This window comes from Anguilla anguilla, chromosome 9 (genome assembly GCF_013347855.1).
Source record: "Anguilla anguilla isolate fAngAng1 chromosome 9, fAngAng1.pri, whole genome shotgun sequence".
NCBI lineage: Eukaryota > Metazoa > Chordata > Actinopteri > Anguilliformes > Anguillidae > Anguilla > Anguilla anguilla.
Genome location: NC_049209.1, coordinates 11,003,215 through 11,021,953, shown reverse-complemented (window position 1 = coordinate 11,021,953; position 18,739 = coordinate 11,003,215). Strand labels below are relative to the sequence as shown.

The 18,739-nt window shown below is 40.5% G+C and overlaps 1 protein-coding gene across 5 annotated transcripts in view; it reads left to right on the top strand.

Annotated features, from left to right (window-relative positions):
• Nucleotides 1–18,739, top strand: part of arhgef9a (Cdc42 guanine nucleotide exchange factor (GEF) 9a) — an 89,544-nt gene that overhangs the window by 2,332 nt on the left and 68,473 nt on the right. For 4 of the 5 annotated variants that reach the window (XM_035432382.1, XM_035432383.1, XM_035432381.1 and 1 more), the window contains exons 2-5: nucleotides 4,382–4,429; nucleotides 5,864–7,480; nucleotides 10,704–10,839; nucleotides 13,109–13,215. In XM_035432382.1, the coding sequence (XP_035288273.1) occupies nucleotides 5,930–7,480; nucleotides 10,704–10,839; nucleotides 13,109–13,215 (1,794 nt within the window). In that variant the 5' untranslated portion in view covers nucleotides 4,382–4,429; nucleotides 5,864–5,929. Of the gene's footprint in view, nucleotides 1–4,381; nucleotides 4,430–5,863; nucleotides 7,481–10,703; nucleotides 10,840–13,108; nucleotides 13,216–17,185; nucleotides 17,442–18,739 lie in introns of those variants that run through there. The other variant, XM_035432385.1, reaches the window with a different exon arrangement.

The window sequence follows — 18,739 nt, the reverse complement described above, 5'->3', positions numbered from 1 at the left end:
TGCAGGCTCTTTGTGAAGCTGTAAGCTCAGTCTTTAGGGGGTTTAAAGGTCTTCTCTAGCCATGTAAGACAATGCACCAGACTATTGCCAGAAATAGGCTAAATCTGTCTCTAATCGATTGTTTAAAAATTACCTCTGATGTGAACAAAGTACAGTAGATGCCCTAATTGACTTGCCAAAAGAAATGTATGGTAACATGAAATGTGCGGAGTTGTGAAAAACTGAGTTTGAATATCTTTAGCCTTCGTGTATGTAAACTTTTGGCCTCAACTGTACTTGTCGAATATGGATTTTATTGAAGACTGTTTCCATGAATCAGCAGCAGAGTTGGCAGCAAGCTACAGACGTCAGTAGCTAACTTGTCTGCCAAATGTGTTTAATGTAACATAAGACCATGAGTTCTCCACTGCAAATGGCACACCCCCAACACCCCCATGTCTACTCTTTATATTCTCTGCAGTTTTTTGTTTCAGTGTCATTTCCCATATATGTGCAATGAACATTAGTTTGTGTTTACTATGGACATCAATCCTCCATATTTTTTGGTGGGTGTAAGCTTAATTCTGCCTGGAGCATCTGTAATTCTCACCAGCAGCCAGTTTTAAATAAACAAATCAGTAATATAAACATTTCTGTTGGTGCTGCACATTGCTGGATGCAATGTTAGGCTTACTGGGACAGTTAGAGGAAAGAACTGTTGGATAACATTTTCATTTCAATGCAATGTATGTAAAAAAAGAAGCCTTAGATTACTCATCAAGTTGTTGATAAACTCATAAAAGCTGCAAATATAGGTAATGTGAACTAATTTCATATTTGGTATACAGACATGTGGTATCGTGGCTTTTACAGTGGAGATTTGCAGGTCAGTTAGTCTTAGAAAGAGAATATTTTTACCTTGGTGCATAAGAGCTGCTTCACACATGGAGAAAAGTATACAGCAGAATCTGTGTCTATCATTGCATCATTAGGTTAGTGTACCAAGCACAGTGTTTCCCCAAGAACATTTTTATTAGTGGGTGGTGGTTTGGACAGGGGGGTGAGGGGTGCACGTGGGTGGTGGTGGTGTTTGCACTGACGACAACATAGCCTACATTTAAAAAAAATCATTTTGGTAATTAATTAAAAAGCTCACAGTATACAAGCAGTCTCATCCTGAATCGATGGTGACATCAACTCTTCGGTGAGCATGGCAAAGCAGGGAAAAGACGGGTGAAACTGATAAACGATGGCTGTGTTTATGCTCTGTGTATTGGGTGCTGAAGCACCCGCGGCCGTCTCCAAGGACTGGATATTATGAAGCCTTGCTTTTATTGGCAGTACTGCTGCCACAGTAAACATCTCACTATCGCTACTGCTTTTGTTCATTTTCACTATGTTGACTTAGATATTTTCCAGGTGAGTATTGTGACCAACAACAAAGTAATTTTTTGTTAACTAGAAAAGGAGTTTTCTTGCTATGTTTAAGGAGCATGAATTGCTTGTTGTGCTATCATTGCAGTATAGTTTCTATTATGTAGGCCTATTTGGGTGTTGTTAGTGTATTGCCATGTGGTTGCTAGAGTGTACTAGGTGGTTGCTAAGGTATAGACTACCACGTGGCTATTGGGGTCTTACTTGATGGTTGCTAAGGTGTTACTAGGTGGTTGCCAGGGTGTTTCTAGGTGTTTGCTAGGTGGTTGCCATATGGCAAAAATGTTCATTTTTGGCTGTTTATTTATTTATTTATTTATTCTATTTTAGAGCAATATATTGGCTTTTAAACCTAAGATGACAGCACTGGAGTTTTGTATCGTTTTGATGCTGCCTAACTTTAGCCAGCTCCAGTCACACAATCCCCTCAGCTACAAGCTAACAGGTTTCATCTGATTTTACGCAAGAAATGTATTTGCTTTCATGACCTGTACGTTGTCGAATTCCATGTAAAATATAGTATATGGTTTTAAACTGAAGATGACGAGCTAGCACTCCCGAGACCGTAGCAACTACTTTGTCTTGGCTTCCATGATCTGTAGCCTATGTCTCAATGTCAATTGCAGTGCAAAATGTAGGCTAGCTTTGAAGCCTTTAAATGTCAGATAACAAGGTAGTAATGGAGTTTTGCGTCATTTGGAGGTTTAGCTTTGGCACTAATTGTCTCTTCAGTTACGTTACCTCTGCTCTGCTATTATCTGTGTAGTCCTGCCTGCCTTGTCTGCCCTAGAAGCACCGTGAACACGCAACAGGTTTGACAGGCAGGACAGAGAGTTGTCCTGATTGGTTGTTAAGATTCAGGTGCCGTGAAATTTCAGATTTGAGAGCCTGGGGCAGTCGGAGACACTGGATTTTTTCTTAGACTTTTGAATTTTTTGATATCTGGATGTGAATGAAATTTAACCAAATAGTAGCCTATAACAAACAGTAGTAAGACCGCAGTAAACGGTCAAACCGGACTGGGGATGAAACTTGCTTGCTTCACTCGCGTCAGTTTGCATTTGGATAATTTTAACACAAGGTGTTGCACACGTTCATTACTCTTTAGTTGCACATAGATTAGGCTACTCACCATTCCAATCAGTATAAGCAACAGTATTGTGCATACTTGCCGTACAGGTAGCCTAATTAATAAAACTAAAACCAAGTAAAACTACAGAAGTAAACAGAGCAGCAGCCTTAAATAAATGGCTTTAATCAGCTGCATTTCTACTTGATGAGAATATCATGAACTTACAATAAATGTGCTACAACCCAGCATGTTTAAAAGTTCTCGTGTGTAACGATGGGGATAGTACAATAGCTATACTAGTGTCTTGCTATGGTATGCACAAAATAATTAAATTCAATTCATTTTTTTAAACCAACAATGAAGTTGTTTATACCGTCATAGAGATATGTTGCCATGGTTACTCGGTTAATTGATTACTGGCACAGCCCTGCACTGAGCTATAGCTAGCTAAATCCAGCCCTATTAATCTGAGTAATCAGGGTCTAAAACTAACAACTGACCAACTGCCAAGATTATGTCAGTGTCGGGTAAACGGGACCAGTTTACCCCAATCCCCAAAACATACAGTGCTATGAAAAAGTAGGCTATTTGCCCCCTTCCTGATTTACTCTGTTATTGCACACTGAATGTTTCAGATCTTTAGACAAAATTCAATATTAGCCAAAGGGAACCTGAGTAAACACAAAACATTTGTTATTTCATTTATTTAATGAAAAAAGTTATGACTTATGAGTTTTTACTGCATTGTCTGGGAATCATACTGCAACCTCTAGGGTACAAGCTCAGGACACTAACCATATTATACTGCAACCCCCTCTTCTGTCCAAAGAATCCACTGCAAGAAATCTCTTGTATAATTTAATTTCTAAATTCTCACCAACCATCAGGATTTGTTTTTAATTAGCCTACTGTTCACAAACTCTGCTAAGAATAAAAACAGAGTCAGTTTGACTGTCTATAGGGATGGATGTTCATACACTGCTTACTTTCAGGGGTTTCCAGGTGCATTATTTTAGCATGTAGGCTGTGATGTGACCATTCCCTCTCTCACATATAAACCGCCCTGCGGCTTTAGCTGACGGTGTGGTCCCATGGGAGTGTAGTTCCACTGCATAGGCAAGCCTTTCCCCACAGTAATTACACATGGATCAGCTCTGATTCCCATTGATCATTCTATCAGGCATATATTTTTTTCTGTCCAAGGGTTCGGCATTGCTTGTTCTCCACAGCGGATGGGAGGGTCAGCACATGATAAAGTACAGGAAGTCAAGAAATTTGCCAGCAATAAAACAAATACAGACATGGAGGAACTAAAGACTATTGCCTGCCATCCTCGTCTGCTGAAAAGTGGCTGAAGTAGATGATTGAATAACTACATTAAAGATTGTCCTGGTGATCTCTTGCAGATATTCACACACTGATCTTTTGTTGGGATTGTGAGGCAGTTGCTGGAAGACAGGCTACACTGAACCTGCTAGTCCAGGGGGCAGGGGGCTGCTGCTGTCTGTCTTGCGTATAGCTGGCATTTTTACGGCCTTAGATCTCTCTGAGCCTGGCAGTTATGGAGGTCAGGACAGTTCATCATAGCAAAACATGCTGCATAAAGTTGGAAATCTTAATGCCGAACATTGTAAATAAAAACAATTGGAGACAATTTACGACAAAACTTACTTAAACCCTATGGATTTCACTATAAATGATGACATTTTCCTGGAAATTTAATAATTGCTGGACATCGCACATGAATTTTAAACATCTAAACAATGTTGTTCAAATTCATAACTGGACCATTAATGATCCCCACAACGTAAATAACTGAAGTAGGTAGAAATTCTTTAGAAATTTGTGAGTGGCCCTGTTTGTATTTATGACGGAGTGCTTTGCTTTTTGTTCCAGCTGGTGCAAATCCTTGCCTGTGGACTCAAGGCCATCCAAGCTGATGTGGTATGTGACCATTTCTTAGCTGTCAGAATGGAATTCCACCTCTGAGGCAGAATGTGTGCTATTAAACAAGCCTGTTGTGCTTTCTTGTCTTCCTGTTTCTCTGTCTACATCTGATATGAAAGTAAAAGTTGTAAGATATCAACAATACCCCTGTGAATATATTTTAATGTAGGCCTATGTGACGTGTGACTGGAGAGAGGCACTGTCAGGGGCGTAGGAAGCAAGGGGATAGGGGGGACATGTCACCCCCAATATTGGAAACAGTTAAACTTGTCCCTCCTAATAATTGTACACAATAAAAAATGCTTATTGGATGAGACACCACTATCTAATCTGCATACTGGGTACCTGTGTGCGTTTGGACTAGATTCCAAAAAGCACATCTGACAACAGCTTTGCTGGAGTGACATTAACAGTAAGAAAGCGGTTGGGAATTAATAATGTAGGATCGTTGCAACCTCTATGTAAACCTATTATAGATTTATAAGAAAATTTTAAAAAGCTGCATATGAAGTGTCTTCCTTCTACTCATGTCTGAGTGAACTTGGCTTGTGGGCCACAGTGTGAAAAGAAGCAGCTGGTGACATCATGTGCATCAGAGGAGAGTATGTGTCTGTCTAGATTTCAGCACGAGCAGGCTGTGTATGATTTGGCATTCCAAAGTAGAAGAAAGTGTGTGTGCATGAGTGTACAAAAATACTGTATGGAATTTCACAATACAAAAAAATGATGAAATGATTCTTGGCCCTGCATCGTATATTGAAAATTTAAATTATCATGTGACTGAGATTTCAAAAAATTAAATTCGGGTCATGTGAACTACATTGATTTTATTTAGGCTAATAGTTTTCATTACTCATTTTGCTCGCACGGTGGTAGGCTTGTCACAGTGTTACAAAATATTTCATTCGTTCATTCCAAATATTTTTTAAATGGAGTATCGTACTGTGAGAATATTGTATCGTGAACTTGATACTGTGTTATGATCATATCATTTATAAATTCAAAATTAATTCTTTTTAATATCCTGTTCATTCACAAAGCAAATTCATAACAACCATTATCATATATTTTTCTTTAGCTAGCTAGCAAAATGTAAGCACCAATAAAACCGAACAGCAGTGCAACATGAAAACACGGTACCTTTTTGTGGGCAAAATGGTAGGCTATCCACATACCAGCAAGCAGAGATTTGTGTTTTTCCCACACCCTGATGAATTTTTTTTCGAATGCTGAATGTCCTTGGGTATTGTATGGGCAGCTTAGCTTAGGATATAGCCAATATAATAAAACGCCTCGTGTTTAATTAGAAATGGTTTAATTAGAAAACTGTTACTTTGCTAAATTACAAACTGATTAGCCTATATGGGGATAATTCTCTCTAGGTGTTCATAAAAAATTGGAGAAAATGAATGATTCTTATTTTACTTTCAGATTATCTGGCGAATGGAAAACCATGGTGCTGGTCAAAGTAACTGACTGACAGTCCAAGATGAGAGGATGGATGACATGAACAGCATGATCTCCGACCTCAAAGATGCCAATGGCTTTGCGAACAGAGTGTTCGATGCATCCTCTGAGGTGGAGAAGGAGACCAGGATCATGCGGATCCCGGACCCTGTGGAAGGGGGCGGCCCCGGCCTGCGTCTCCCCAGGGAGAAGGTGGACTTCACCCGACGGTCAAAGAAAACGGGAATCTGGAGAATCCTCAACAGGAGGAAACCGCCTTCTGGGTGTGAGAGACGGCCACATTCTTTGATTCTGCCAGGTGAGGCCTCTGTGCCAAAACTATCCTTTATGGGCAAAGTGAGGTCTCTTAAGAAGTTGAAGTCCCCTTCTGTCTTCAAAGGGAAACTGGCAAAACTCTCCGGTGCTAAGCCAAGCAATTCTCTTGAGGAGGGTCCTGAGGAAGAGCCTTTCTGCAGGGTTGAATCTGCCCACATTTACATGCAACAAAACCTGCTCAAGAACAGAGTGAAGAGGCATTCTTATGCTGGATGCACCAAAGATTTTGACTACACCTTTGAGGAAATAGATTCTATAAGTACCTTGGACAATGTGCCCAGAGACTTGTCAAGCAAACAAAATGGCTGCAAATCGCAGGAAAGCTTGTCATACACACAGAAGGACCACTCCAACTTTTCAAACTGTAATAACTTGAGTGGACATGAGGAACACTACCTCAGGGACTGTCCGAAGACCCCGCACAGTGGGAGAAAGTCCAAAGGGGCGGACATGTGGAGTTACCTAAGAAAAATCTCATTTATGGGAAAAGGAAGTTCCCAAAATCTGGAGAAGAGTTCCGACTCAGATTTTCACACATTTGACAAAACAATTGACTCAGACTGTGCCTCTGCTGACTTTGAATGTGTCAAAGATTATACCCCCACTTCGAAACCAACTGTCACGGATAATAAAGGCGGCCATTTTGGAGGCATTTTTCGATTTTTCAGCAACGTGGCCGAAACAGCCAGAAAGTGGAGAAACTCCTCCCGGTCTTTCTCCCCACCCGAAGGAGAGCATTCTCCTTTGGGCTCTCCTAGATCTGAGAGGTCGGGTGTTTTTGCTCACAGCATATCTTTAAACTCCGAGAACGCAGGCAAAACCGGGTCTCCCATCCCACTGTCTCTGGTGTCCTCAGATTCAGGCTTGTGTGAGGCTCTTTCACCCACCAGTCTAATGGGAGTCAGCTCTCCTCGTGTAGTTCTGAAATCATGGAAATCTTGTCCAGAACCACCCAGCCCCAATGGTGAACTTAACAGGTGTCCATCTACTGGAACAGAATTTTCAACATTTTCACCGCACAATTCTGTGGCCTCCATAGAGAATGACATTGGGCATGAAAACTCAGAGAGCGGAGGTTTTCAAGAGATAGGAACTCAGGAGGATATTTGCCCTCCTGAGGAAGTGTGTGATTTAGGAAATGACGTGGACTCTGGCTCAGTTTCCTCTGAGCAGAAACAAGATGATGGTGGGAAAAGAAGTGTGGAAATTAAAGCAACTCAATTGCAAAAAGACACAAATTCTCATAGTTTTGAGACGGCACTGAAGGTAAGACAATATTTAATCTAAGTAGGCTAATCATTTTTTCCTTTTCAGAACACCAGAAAGTACTGCAATACTTTCAAGACTGGAATAAGATTACTTCTAGGGGTGTGTGTCTTGATAATAAAGACTATGAACAATTCACATTTCTCCACAATCTGCCTTTACAGAGAAATAGGCTAATTATTGTGCTTCAGAGCTACTGTGCATTCTATAGCTCCGAAGCACAACCACAATTCATTGATCAGAACAGTTGCGCTGACAATGCTTGCTAACACTGCTTCCAGACTCCGTGTTACTAGCTTGACCTGCACCTTTTCTAACAAAGACACACCAATTAAACAATGCCATCATACATGGCTGGCAGTACCTTTTAGAATTAATTATTTTTTAAACGGCGGGGACATGCTATTGCAAAACTTGCTTATTAGGTTGGCTAAGGGGTATTGGAAAATTAATTTCTGTAATATTAGATTGATTTCTTAAGAAACATGCTTTATCATCATTGTGCAGGCATTGCCATTTATTGCTTTCATTGCCAAACTGTTATCTGTAGCGTAATACCCTGGTGTCCAGATGACATTGGGTAATCCAGAATCCAGATATACAAGGTTACTTCAGGACTTCAGAGATATAGTGTGTTTACTGCAACTGTAAAACAAACCATTAATTTTAGCCTGCAGGTGTGTCCATGTGTCCGAATATCGAAAATGCACAGGTATTGCATTGTAAAAGGAATTTTTTAATGGAAGTGGTACAGATTTGAATGCATTTTCTGACACATTGACTGGTACAGATAGTTTGTTAGTACTAGGGTTATTGTTTGAATCATGTAGTAGTATTCCAAGTCTTGGAATAAATACAGAAAGAATCCTGAAAAACTGAAATTTCCTGAGAAAATCTTCTGAGCAGCCAAAAGAAATTAATCCGAAATAAGATATAGGCTATGTATGTAACTGCCTCCCTAAGCTATAGTGAGTGACCAATATCTGGTTTGCCCAAATTTGCATTCATCGTACACTAAAACTTACACGAAGGGCGCCCATCTTGTCTATTCAGTGTTGTCAGCCAATCAGCCCTACACTCGTTTGTTACATAGATTGCCATAATTAATAGACCAACTGTTCAGGGATGGTGAAATGACCTAGATGTTCCTCATAAAAGATGCTAACCATGTTCAGCCAGCTGAGTTCTGGCAGAATGCACCTTGTCAGGTTTAATTTTGGAACACACGGCCCTGCATTTGCGCTACACAATCGGTTGTAATGTACAGGACAGCGGGACAGCTTGAACTGTAAATTAAAGGATGTTAACATCAAGCCGGAAACTAATTTGCATTTTTAATCATTTGCACAATCTTCACACACAAATGAAGACAGTGTAGAGCCTTTGTTCTATATGTGAATATCATCAGTCGGTGTCACTAACAGCAAATAAAAGCACGGAATGGTCTCTGTCCATATATATACATAAGGGTGTGGGTGACAGCCATTGATTTTAAAGGTCCAGCTGAAACCCAGCCTTAGTCTGTGCTGTGATGCTGGGCCCATGGCACCTTCGCCTCAACTGACTAACATGACGATGACGACTTGCCGTCATGGAAATGCCAGGCCCCGGCACGCGAGCCAAGTCATGGCCGAAAGGGCTCCATGGATGCTTCAGTCTGCCCTTGCTGGAGGTTCTGTCTCCAGGGACGAATCTTTTGCATCTGCTGCCCGCGAGGTCAGGCTGCCTGCCTCATTCTGCTGCCGTGTGGTCACTGGAAGTGCTGCAGTTCCATGCGCTCAGTGCAGCCAGTGCCTCCCACGCTTTACTCAAGCTGTTAATTTGTGTGGGTGCACGCACCCGATTCTACTAATCAACATCTAGAGTCTTTGCTAAGCACCTTGATTGGTAGATTCAGGTATGTGCACCCACACTGGCCCTTTCTGGATGAGACTGGGGACCCCAGCTCTAAAACATGAAAAGCACCTAATTAAGAAAAATGAACAGCTTCTGAAATTGTTGAGGTTGTAATGAAAACCAGTATACACAGTGGTCCCCCAGGACCAAGTATGAGAACCACTGATCCAGTCCTTTAAGATATTTATGAATGACCCACAAATGAGACAATAGCCACCATTTATTTATGTGTACTCTACATTAAACATATTGTTATGTGGCGTATTGCTTTGGTACTGTTAAGGCTTTTAATAATGTGCTTTAAAATAATAAGTGTAATAATAAACCAGAAATAAAAATTCTGATTGTTTTAAATACCATGGTACATTCCACTTCTTGTAGATGCAGATGACATGGCGATGTTGTTGTTGTGACATTATGGTAATGTGGCAGTGTTGATGCAGTATTGGTGTTGTGAGGAAGTTTTTGTGTCTCTCATTCTGCTTATTGCCTGTGAGTGCTCTCCCACAAGATTGTCTTAAACTGAACTGCCGCCGCTGACTCATATTATCACACAAGCATAGCGTTGCCTGGCAAAGAATCAATAATCTGTAGTGTCTGATTTCAATGGCGAGACAGACACCAACTGTGTCTGTTCTAAGATAAGATGTGCAAGAGGGGTGGCATGTATTACACTTCAGGGCAATTTTTAATTCTTATCTTGTCTTTAAACCTTGTTGTTTGTGAATGTTCTGCTATATGCTGGTAGTTCGGACGTTGCACCTGATAAAATCGGATTGCTGTGGAAAATTTTGTCCTTGTGCATTGGATGTTTGAAAAAAATGTATCATGTGACTGCAACACATAAATATCTTTGCATTTGCATTTGGAAAATGACCTTGACATGACAATAACACTGTTGCCTTTGGGGAAATTCATTAATCTTTTACATACAGAAGGAACTCACAAACCTTATTTTGAGTGTAAATATGAAAATGTTTTAGGAAGACAGGATTTTTAGGATTTATGAGAAAATATTAATGATATTTTTGTCTTACACCTTAAATAGCCTACATGAACACAGCTACCGCAAAGGTTCTTATGAACACTACTGTATCCAGACAGTGTACATTGGGTCTATTTCTCTGAGGCAATAATTAGTTGTTATTTTTACGTATTTAATGCATAAGACAAGGATCCGTTCATGTAGTAGGCTATAGAAAAGTACTTCTGCATTTGCATCATGCTCATGCTCTGCATTAGTGTAATATGGTGGGGAAAGTACCCATCCACACGGCTGTTATTTTGATAAAGGATAAATTGTAATTTCATGTGGTGATTCTTTTAGCCTCTCTCCCGCCCCCCGGACGTCTCCCCACGGGACCCTCTTTTGAAAGCTGCTCTCCAGCGCTGCTGTTCCCTCCCGCTGCCCCAGATCAGCCCCTCTGGAGCGGACGACACAAGCTGGAGACGCTTGCTGACGGGTACATGCGCACACGAGCACACGCATACATACGTGTACGCAGGCACATGAGCAAACATGCCTATACTGACATGCACACATGTATACACATACAGTGCCCTCCATAATGTTTGAGACAAGGACATTTTTGTTTTTCTTAATTTGGCTCCACAATTTTAGATTTGTAATCAAACAATTCACATGTGGTTAAAGTGCAGTTCCTCAGCTTTTATTAAAGGGTATTGTGGCATTCGGTCCAGCGGTGAACCGGATTGATCTTGGCAATGCCGGCTGGTGGAGAGAGCAGGCGCACCTGGGTTGCGTTAACTAATTAGCCCAGGTGCTTAAAGGTATGTTCGTCTCCACAGTGTGGGGCAGAGACCGGGAGCACATACCGAGAAATGGCTTCACATGTGCTTCTCATTAGTCAGGTGTGTTAAGTTGCCTCCTTAGTGCAAGTATAAGAGAGCTTTCAGTATCTAGTCTTTCAGATTCTAGGGTTTTGTTTGCCTTTGGAGTTTGTTATTGGCATTTGTCAACATGAGGACCAGTTGTACCAATGAAAGTCAAAGAGACCTTGGCTAAACCTTATGCTTACCAAAATCAACTGTTTGGAACACCATTAAGAAGAAAGAGAGCACTGGTGAGCTCAGTAATCGCAAAGGGCCTGGTAGGCCAAGGAAGACCTCCACAGTTGAGGCCTAGAGAATTCTCACCATAATAGAAAAAACCTGCCGAACACCTGTTTGAGAGATCAGAAACAGTGTTCAGGAAGCAGGCATGGATGTGGCAGTGCCTGGATTGCCAAGTTACAGTTTACTAAGCAGTACCTAAAAGAGCCTGCAGAGTTTAGAGAGGTTTTGTGGACAGATGAAACCAATATTCACTTGTATTGGAGTGATGGCAAAGAGCAAAGCTTAGACACCAAGATCCAAAGCGTACCACCTTATCTGTGAAATGGTTTGGGCATGTATGGCTGCCACAGGTACTGGATTACTTTCTTCACGGGTGATGTAACTGCTGATAGCAGCAGCAAAAATAATTTTAAAGTGTACCGAAACATTTTATGTGCTCCAGTAAGGAAATGCCTCCAAACTTCCTGGATGGCGTTTCATCATACAGCAAGACAATGATCCCAAACATACTGCTAAAGCAACGAAGGAGTTTTTCAAAGTAAAAAACAGGAAAATTCTTGACAGGCCATGTCAGACACCCGTTCTGAATCCAACTGAACATGAATTCCATATGCTGCAGAGAAAACATAAAGCATCTAGCATCCCAGCAGAAGCTGAAGATGGCTGCGTTGCAGGCCTGGCAGAGCATCACCAGAGAAGATGGGCATGTCTGTGGGTCGTGGACTTCCAGCAGTCATTGCATGCAAAGGATATCTGACAAAGTACTAAACAAGACTACTTTCATTTACATGACATAGGTCTCAATCATTATGGTGCCTTGAAATGGAGGGACTGTATATAAAAAGTGGTGTAATTTATATGTGGTGAAACCTAAATGTTTAAAAATACCCTTTAATAAAAGCTGAGTATCTGCACTTTAACCGTATGTGAATTGTTTGATTGCAAATCTAAAATGTTGGACTACAGAGCCAAATCAAAAAAAAATTGCCTTTTTGCCAACATTATGAGGCTTTGTATGCCTTTTCATAAACACATACAGAGAGACACACACTCGCACATGCACGTGGACACACACCCACACACACAGATACACACCCTTACTCTCACACACGCACACCTACAGAGTCAGGCTCACGGATTCTCCAAACGAGAACAGTTACACATACGGAGTTTCTCACAGGCAGAGGCTGAATAAAGTGCAGTCAACATGCTGAGGCAACAGCGTGTAATAACCAGAGGTAAGATGCAAGCGTCGGGAGCTGGCCCATACCAGCTTTGTAGAAGCTGTGCTTACATCACAGCTCACTGAACCATCAGCACGGTATGAGCTGGTAGCCCTTTTAATGAAGTGATAAATGCAGACTTACAGTGGCAAATAAACCGTGAGTTTACCATGAGCAAATTTGTCCCCTCTGCACCGGATAAGCTTCTAAATCTTATACGTAATAATTATGAGTGTCTATTATGCAAAGCACATAAATGAATTAACATGGGAAGTTCATGTTAAACTGCTCTAGTTGAATATATTAGCTAAGCTTTGTGAGCGAAATGTGAAGGAAATTGTTATGTGTCCCTTGAAATCGTGGCGTGTAATACAGGCCACCGAGGTCTGCAGGTGCCCAGGTGTGTGATTCGGTTTGCCCATTACTTCCCCAGCTGAGGCCCCTCTCCGGTCAGACGTGGTTCGGCTTCGTGACAACCGCGCGAGCGCCAGTGGGAGAAGACTAATGAGACCTGCGTCTGAAGAGCTGCACATCAACATCGTGAGTGTTTCCAGGCCTTTCCTCCCTCCTGCACATGCTCAGAATGACCGCTGTATGCTTGTTTTCAAAGCAAATTATTTAAACGACAAATTTAACCAAATTTTACATTTGTGGGTTACTTTGTGTGGAAAGGAAAGACTGCGGGGTGGTTTAACATCTGCAAACCTGTGCCCTCTTCCTATATGAATAGGTTTTTGAAGTCATTTGGATTAGAAAATTAGACTAGAGGCTGTTTGACTTGTCCTAAGCATACATAATGTGAAGGCACATGTAAAAGGAAATTAATTTGCATTTCGCTGTTTCTCAATCATATTGTTTTTGAAGTTGCATGACTGAAGGGAGCTTAAAATATGAAGGAACCTTTCACCTGAAAAAACTTCAGGGGCAAGACTAGCTGAACGAAAAGGCTGTAGCAGTCAGTCATCAAAATGCTATCTGTGAATCCCTCAGACATTTCTCCTGACCTTGCTTTCAGTTTGGAAAATGTGCTGCTGCAGTTTCACCTAAATCTAAGGAACTGGCCAGCTGGAATGCTATGACTAAGATGTCTGGGCTGGTTTATATCCACTGGGTTTAGCTGGGTTTTTATATTGAGTGAATTTTTTTTAACCATCTTCAATACTGCGTTGTTTGTAAAATTCACCTTAGCATCTGAAAAGAAAGGATATGCTAGCACATTTGCTAGCACTTCTTATAGCTACATCTTTCGCAAGATTCAACCTGACACATACTGACTATGACCTGGTGGTTGACCCAAGGAATTAAACTGTAAATGCTTAGGTTCTTTGACAGATAGATGAAATGATCTTTTTTGATGTGTGTTTATTTGGTTCTTTTGGAAGGGGTGTGATATTAGGGAAGGGTGTTAGATTTCTCGCTTCATCTCTCCGCTGACGGCACCCACATTTAGCCTCGTCACATGGACTGTGTAGCGCAGTGTGACGCTCTGTGAAACAGCCACCACTTCCAGGCCTGTGCTCTCTATGGCAGACAGGAGTACAATCTTAGTGTCTGGTGCCCAAACACTTGTCATGATTGGAAAGTAAACTTGGCAGAAGTCCAGTGTCTGCGTGCGCGTGACACAACTGATTCATAATACAGCAGAGAATAGCAATAACTTTTTTTTCCCAAGAAAAGCTAATATTTCCTCAGTCTCTGGATTTTGAGAGTTCCAAGATGTGTACAATGTGGTATGTTCTTCTGAATTTTAGAATACACAGCCTTCTGGCAAACTCACCAAAAAACACCATTCCTCTCTCCCCACTTAGTAAGCAAACTCAATTCATATAAAAAATGGTTGGCAATGAGGTGAATCAGAATGCATTTCATTAGCAGTGTTGGTATCGAGACCTCTTCAGTTAAGAGCAGTAGGTGCTGAATTTTAGCATAATGGTTAAGGAGCTGTTCTTACAAATTACGGAGGTTGCAGGTTCTATTCCCAGGTGCAGCACTGCTATTGTACCCTTGAGCAAGGTACTTAACCTGAATTGTTTCAGTAAATATCCAACTGTATAAATGGATTATGTGTTCAAGAATGTAAGCCTTGCAAGTGTTGATAAGAGCTTGTGTTAAATGCTAAAACATCAAATGTAATGTTATTTTTACTAATAATCTGTACTAACATGGTACAGAAATTTTATGTATCACGGAAAATACTTCTCCTTGTGAGAAATGTGTTTTGTTTCACGTTTGTTAAAATCTAAATGTTAGTTACATGAGAGATCTAGCAAATGTAGTTTGCTTCCTTGTTCTCAGTTCCTCAGATAAAATGTCAGGTCACTGAGGGAAATGTTGTAGCTTCTCAAGCACAGATAGCTCTCAGTCCTTCTCAGGGATTAAAGATGTCCCAGTCCTGGAGAGATCAGTACAGTACTTTTCAATGTTTATCCACTGTTTCAGTCTACTGAAGGCTATCTGGCTAAATAAAAACAACTTTATTTATGTAGAACTTTTCATACAACATTTTTCAATTAATAAATAAATTGTTTATTTCACATAAATAATAAATTTAAATGACAATTAAAAATGAATTACTACACATCACAACTGTCAGTTTCTCTTTTTAATATTTGAATTTTCAGTGCACATTTGAGGATAACTCCATATTGAAAACATCAATAATTATAATTTGAATACAAAGTTTTTATTGTGGTTTCCAATGAAAAATTTTACTTGGGCCAGCATTGAAAAAGTGTCAGTTGGCTTTTATGCACAGGTGACATTTGAGTGCTTTCCTGAAAACCAGTGCAGGCTTCACCTCTTCTCATGATTGAATTTTTTTTGGATGTAGAGGATTGGGTTCCAGTGGTATCAAATCAGGCGTCCTCAGTCTTGTCCAGAAAGGGCCGGTGTGGATGCAGACTTTTTTTTCAACCAAGCAGTAACACACCTGATTCTGCAAGGTCTTTAGCAAAAACTCTGCCAGTTGATTAGTAGAATCGGGTGTTAGCAGACAGTGAGTTATGTTTTCACCGATATTTCATAGCATGACTGGTTTATAAGGGCTTTGAGCTGCTCAGTAGGAAAATAAAAATGTTCTCCTTAGACATTACACCAGTGTTTCCATGTAGAAATTCTTTTCATCCTTGTCAGGCATTTATTTTCATTGTGAAGCTGTTTATCATACAAATGTTCAGGTTAGTGTTAGGGTTGGCAGTACTGTGCTTCCTGTTTTAAAGACGTCTGATGCCGGGTCCTGTCTAGCTCCTGCGGTTTGTTTTTGCTTTATGTTTCAAGGTCACCTCTGCAACGTTTGAAAAAACACTTCAGGCTTAGCAATTGCACATCCTTAATTTGAACTTTACACAAATATGAGTAAGTGGGAAACTGTATTGTCCACAGAAGGGGTAGTGTACTTTAGATCCACGGATCTTTAAAAGAAATATATATATATATATATATATATATAAATAAAATAAAAACAGACAAGAAATTCCCCAACTTGTACCCCAGCTCAAATGTAACACATAGGACTAAATTAAATAGTTCTATAAGGAATTAAATAAATCATATAAAACCTACAATGAAAGTCCTGAAACTACTTTATTCTGTCCTGTATGTAAGAGGCTAGAATTTCAATCATCAAAAACATTTCTGTTGTCATTTTATATTAAGAAGCTGCTGTGTGTCCGTCTGTCTTGGGTTTTTATTGCTTTTAATTTCACGGCTTGCAGATATCCGCAGCCACGCAGTGACACAGTAAACATATACCTTGCTCCAGTACAAACCTATTGAGAGATTGGAGATATTGGTGCACTGCATTAGTCCACTGGGAGAGAAGCAAATGCACCACTGAAATTCTCATACTTCACGCTAGGAGGAATGATAACACTTAATTCAACCTGATTATCAGAGAGACAGCATTTTGTGTGCTTGTCTGCTTTTACAATCAAGGCAGTTTTTGAACGATTACCAAGCCTGAGAAATAGAAATGGAGAATCAGTCCCCCAGAATTTATGAGGATACGGTGAAGGACCAGAGATGGGTCACTGCCGCACAGTGCCCAAATTGCAAAGGCTGTGGAAGTATGTAGATTTAGTACCGCAGTGGATTAGCTTCCTGGTGCTGCAGTATGCCTCATCTTTGATTTCACTGGATTTCCACTGCGCTCACTGGCTCCTCACAGGTCTCCCCCGAGAGCTCCTTCTGTACCATGGGAGCAAAAACACCAAAGCCTCGCCGCTATTTACATCATTTATTCTTAAAAATGATGTGAGAGTGTGAGCAGATTCCTCAGATGTGAAAGAAAAAAGAAAACCGGAATCTCCCGAATCCTGATAAAACACACTTTCCTATTTTTAGTTATTGGCAAAATAATTACACGGAGATGCACATGGCTTCTTTCTACATGCATTTTAATAGGTAACTGGACTCATTAAGAGATGAGTCAGCGAGACACAGACAGACCGATATGGAACAGAGGCTGGAAATCGGGATTGGAAAAACCCCTGCCTCTCTGATCAAGCATGTGAATTCAGTAAGTCACTGCGCAGATGTTAGCGCCTACCTCCGAACGTGCGCAGTTATGGATCCCCGAATCAGGCAGCAGGATGCGTTTTGCGCGCAGGTTTGGGAACACCGCGTGATGTCCAAAGCCGGGATTATTTGAGGGAGAATACCAGCGCCGAGCTCTTTTTCTCCCCCCACCCAGATTTGTTGAGCGCCCAACTGTCCACCACAGGCTGCGATTCAGGATGCTCCTTCATTGTGTGTCTAAGAGGCCATCGGTAAGGCTGCGCTTTTGTGTTCTGCTGTGATGATTCCTCTGTCTTGCGATCCAAGCGGAGCTTGTTATATTTTTGTCTCCTGCCCTGGGGAATTGTCGTGACACAAACACGAATCTCTCAGTCTCGGTTGCTGATTTTTTTTTTTTTGCGTGTTGAAATTCAACCCGGTCGCCTTCACTAGAACGGTCTCGCTTTGTTTGTTGCGGTTTTAAAACCGTTCGCATTCCTCTTCGGTTCCTGTCCCTGATTGCAGCAGCTCTGCCTGTCCTGTTGTCGGCCGGTTATTTTCCTCAGGGGGGCACATGTTGTTGTTGCAAAACTTGAAATACCTTGGCACGTATCTTGGAAGTTCTCCTGTGATGTTTAGAGGCTTTCACTATTTATTGACAGCCTGGTCGAATATCATTTTTGGAAACATTTTCGAAAAAAGATGCATGCTTTAATTTAGAGCTCTGATGGGTATAATATAATAATTGTATATATAATCAATTATATTATTTTCATAATTTTTTCATACTAAAATTCATTATAATTATAATTTTATAATTAGAATGATTCACAAAACAAATGTAAAATAAAGACAATTATGCTGCATTTGTACTTATTACTTATAAGGCTGGATTCAAAAATAGTTACTACAGTTGAAATTGTTGTATATTAAATACAGACTGTAGCTCTGAATTGCATGGTCATTGGAAAGAACTGCATCTTTAAGTAAATTGTAATAGCATAATATGCAGGATTTTCACCTTTAAAATATCATGCTCAGTTATTGCTATAATGCATTGGCAATCTGTGTCTACGGTTACTTCTGCCCTTGCTTGTTTACCTGAATTTGTTATTCTAAAAAGTGTTTGGGACATTTCTGGACCTGGCCCTTTTCTTCTTTGGGCCCTGCATCTGAAAAGCATGTGACTAATAGAAGAAGGAGAGAAGAGGAAACGTGTGTTAATGTTAGCCTATGTTGTGTTTGCTGGCCTATTATGGCTATATCGTTTAAGTTATTTTTACACACCTGTATAATGATTATTGTCTTTCAGGGAGAAGCAAGTTATACATTTTAATTTAATGTACAGTTGTTTATGTGGTGACCATGTGCTGTTATTATCATTGTCTAATTTTGGTTAATGTAGGCTAATTAATAAGTAGTCTGATCATTTCAGAATAAAATTGCCCTCTACATTTAACGTGGAGGCATTTCGTATTGTTTGTTTCATTGGTTAATATACAGTACAAGAGTTGCCTCATAATCTACTTACAGTTCCTGCAATAATGCGATTCATCTGTGGCAAGGTTAC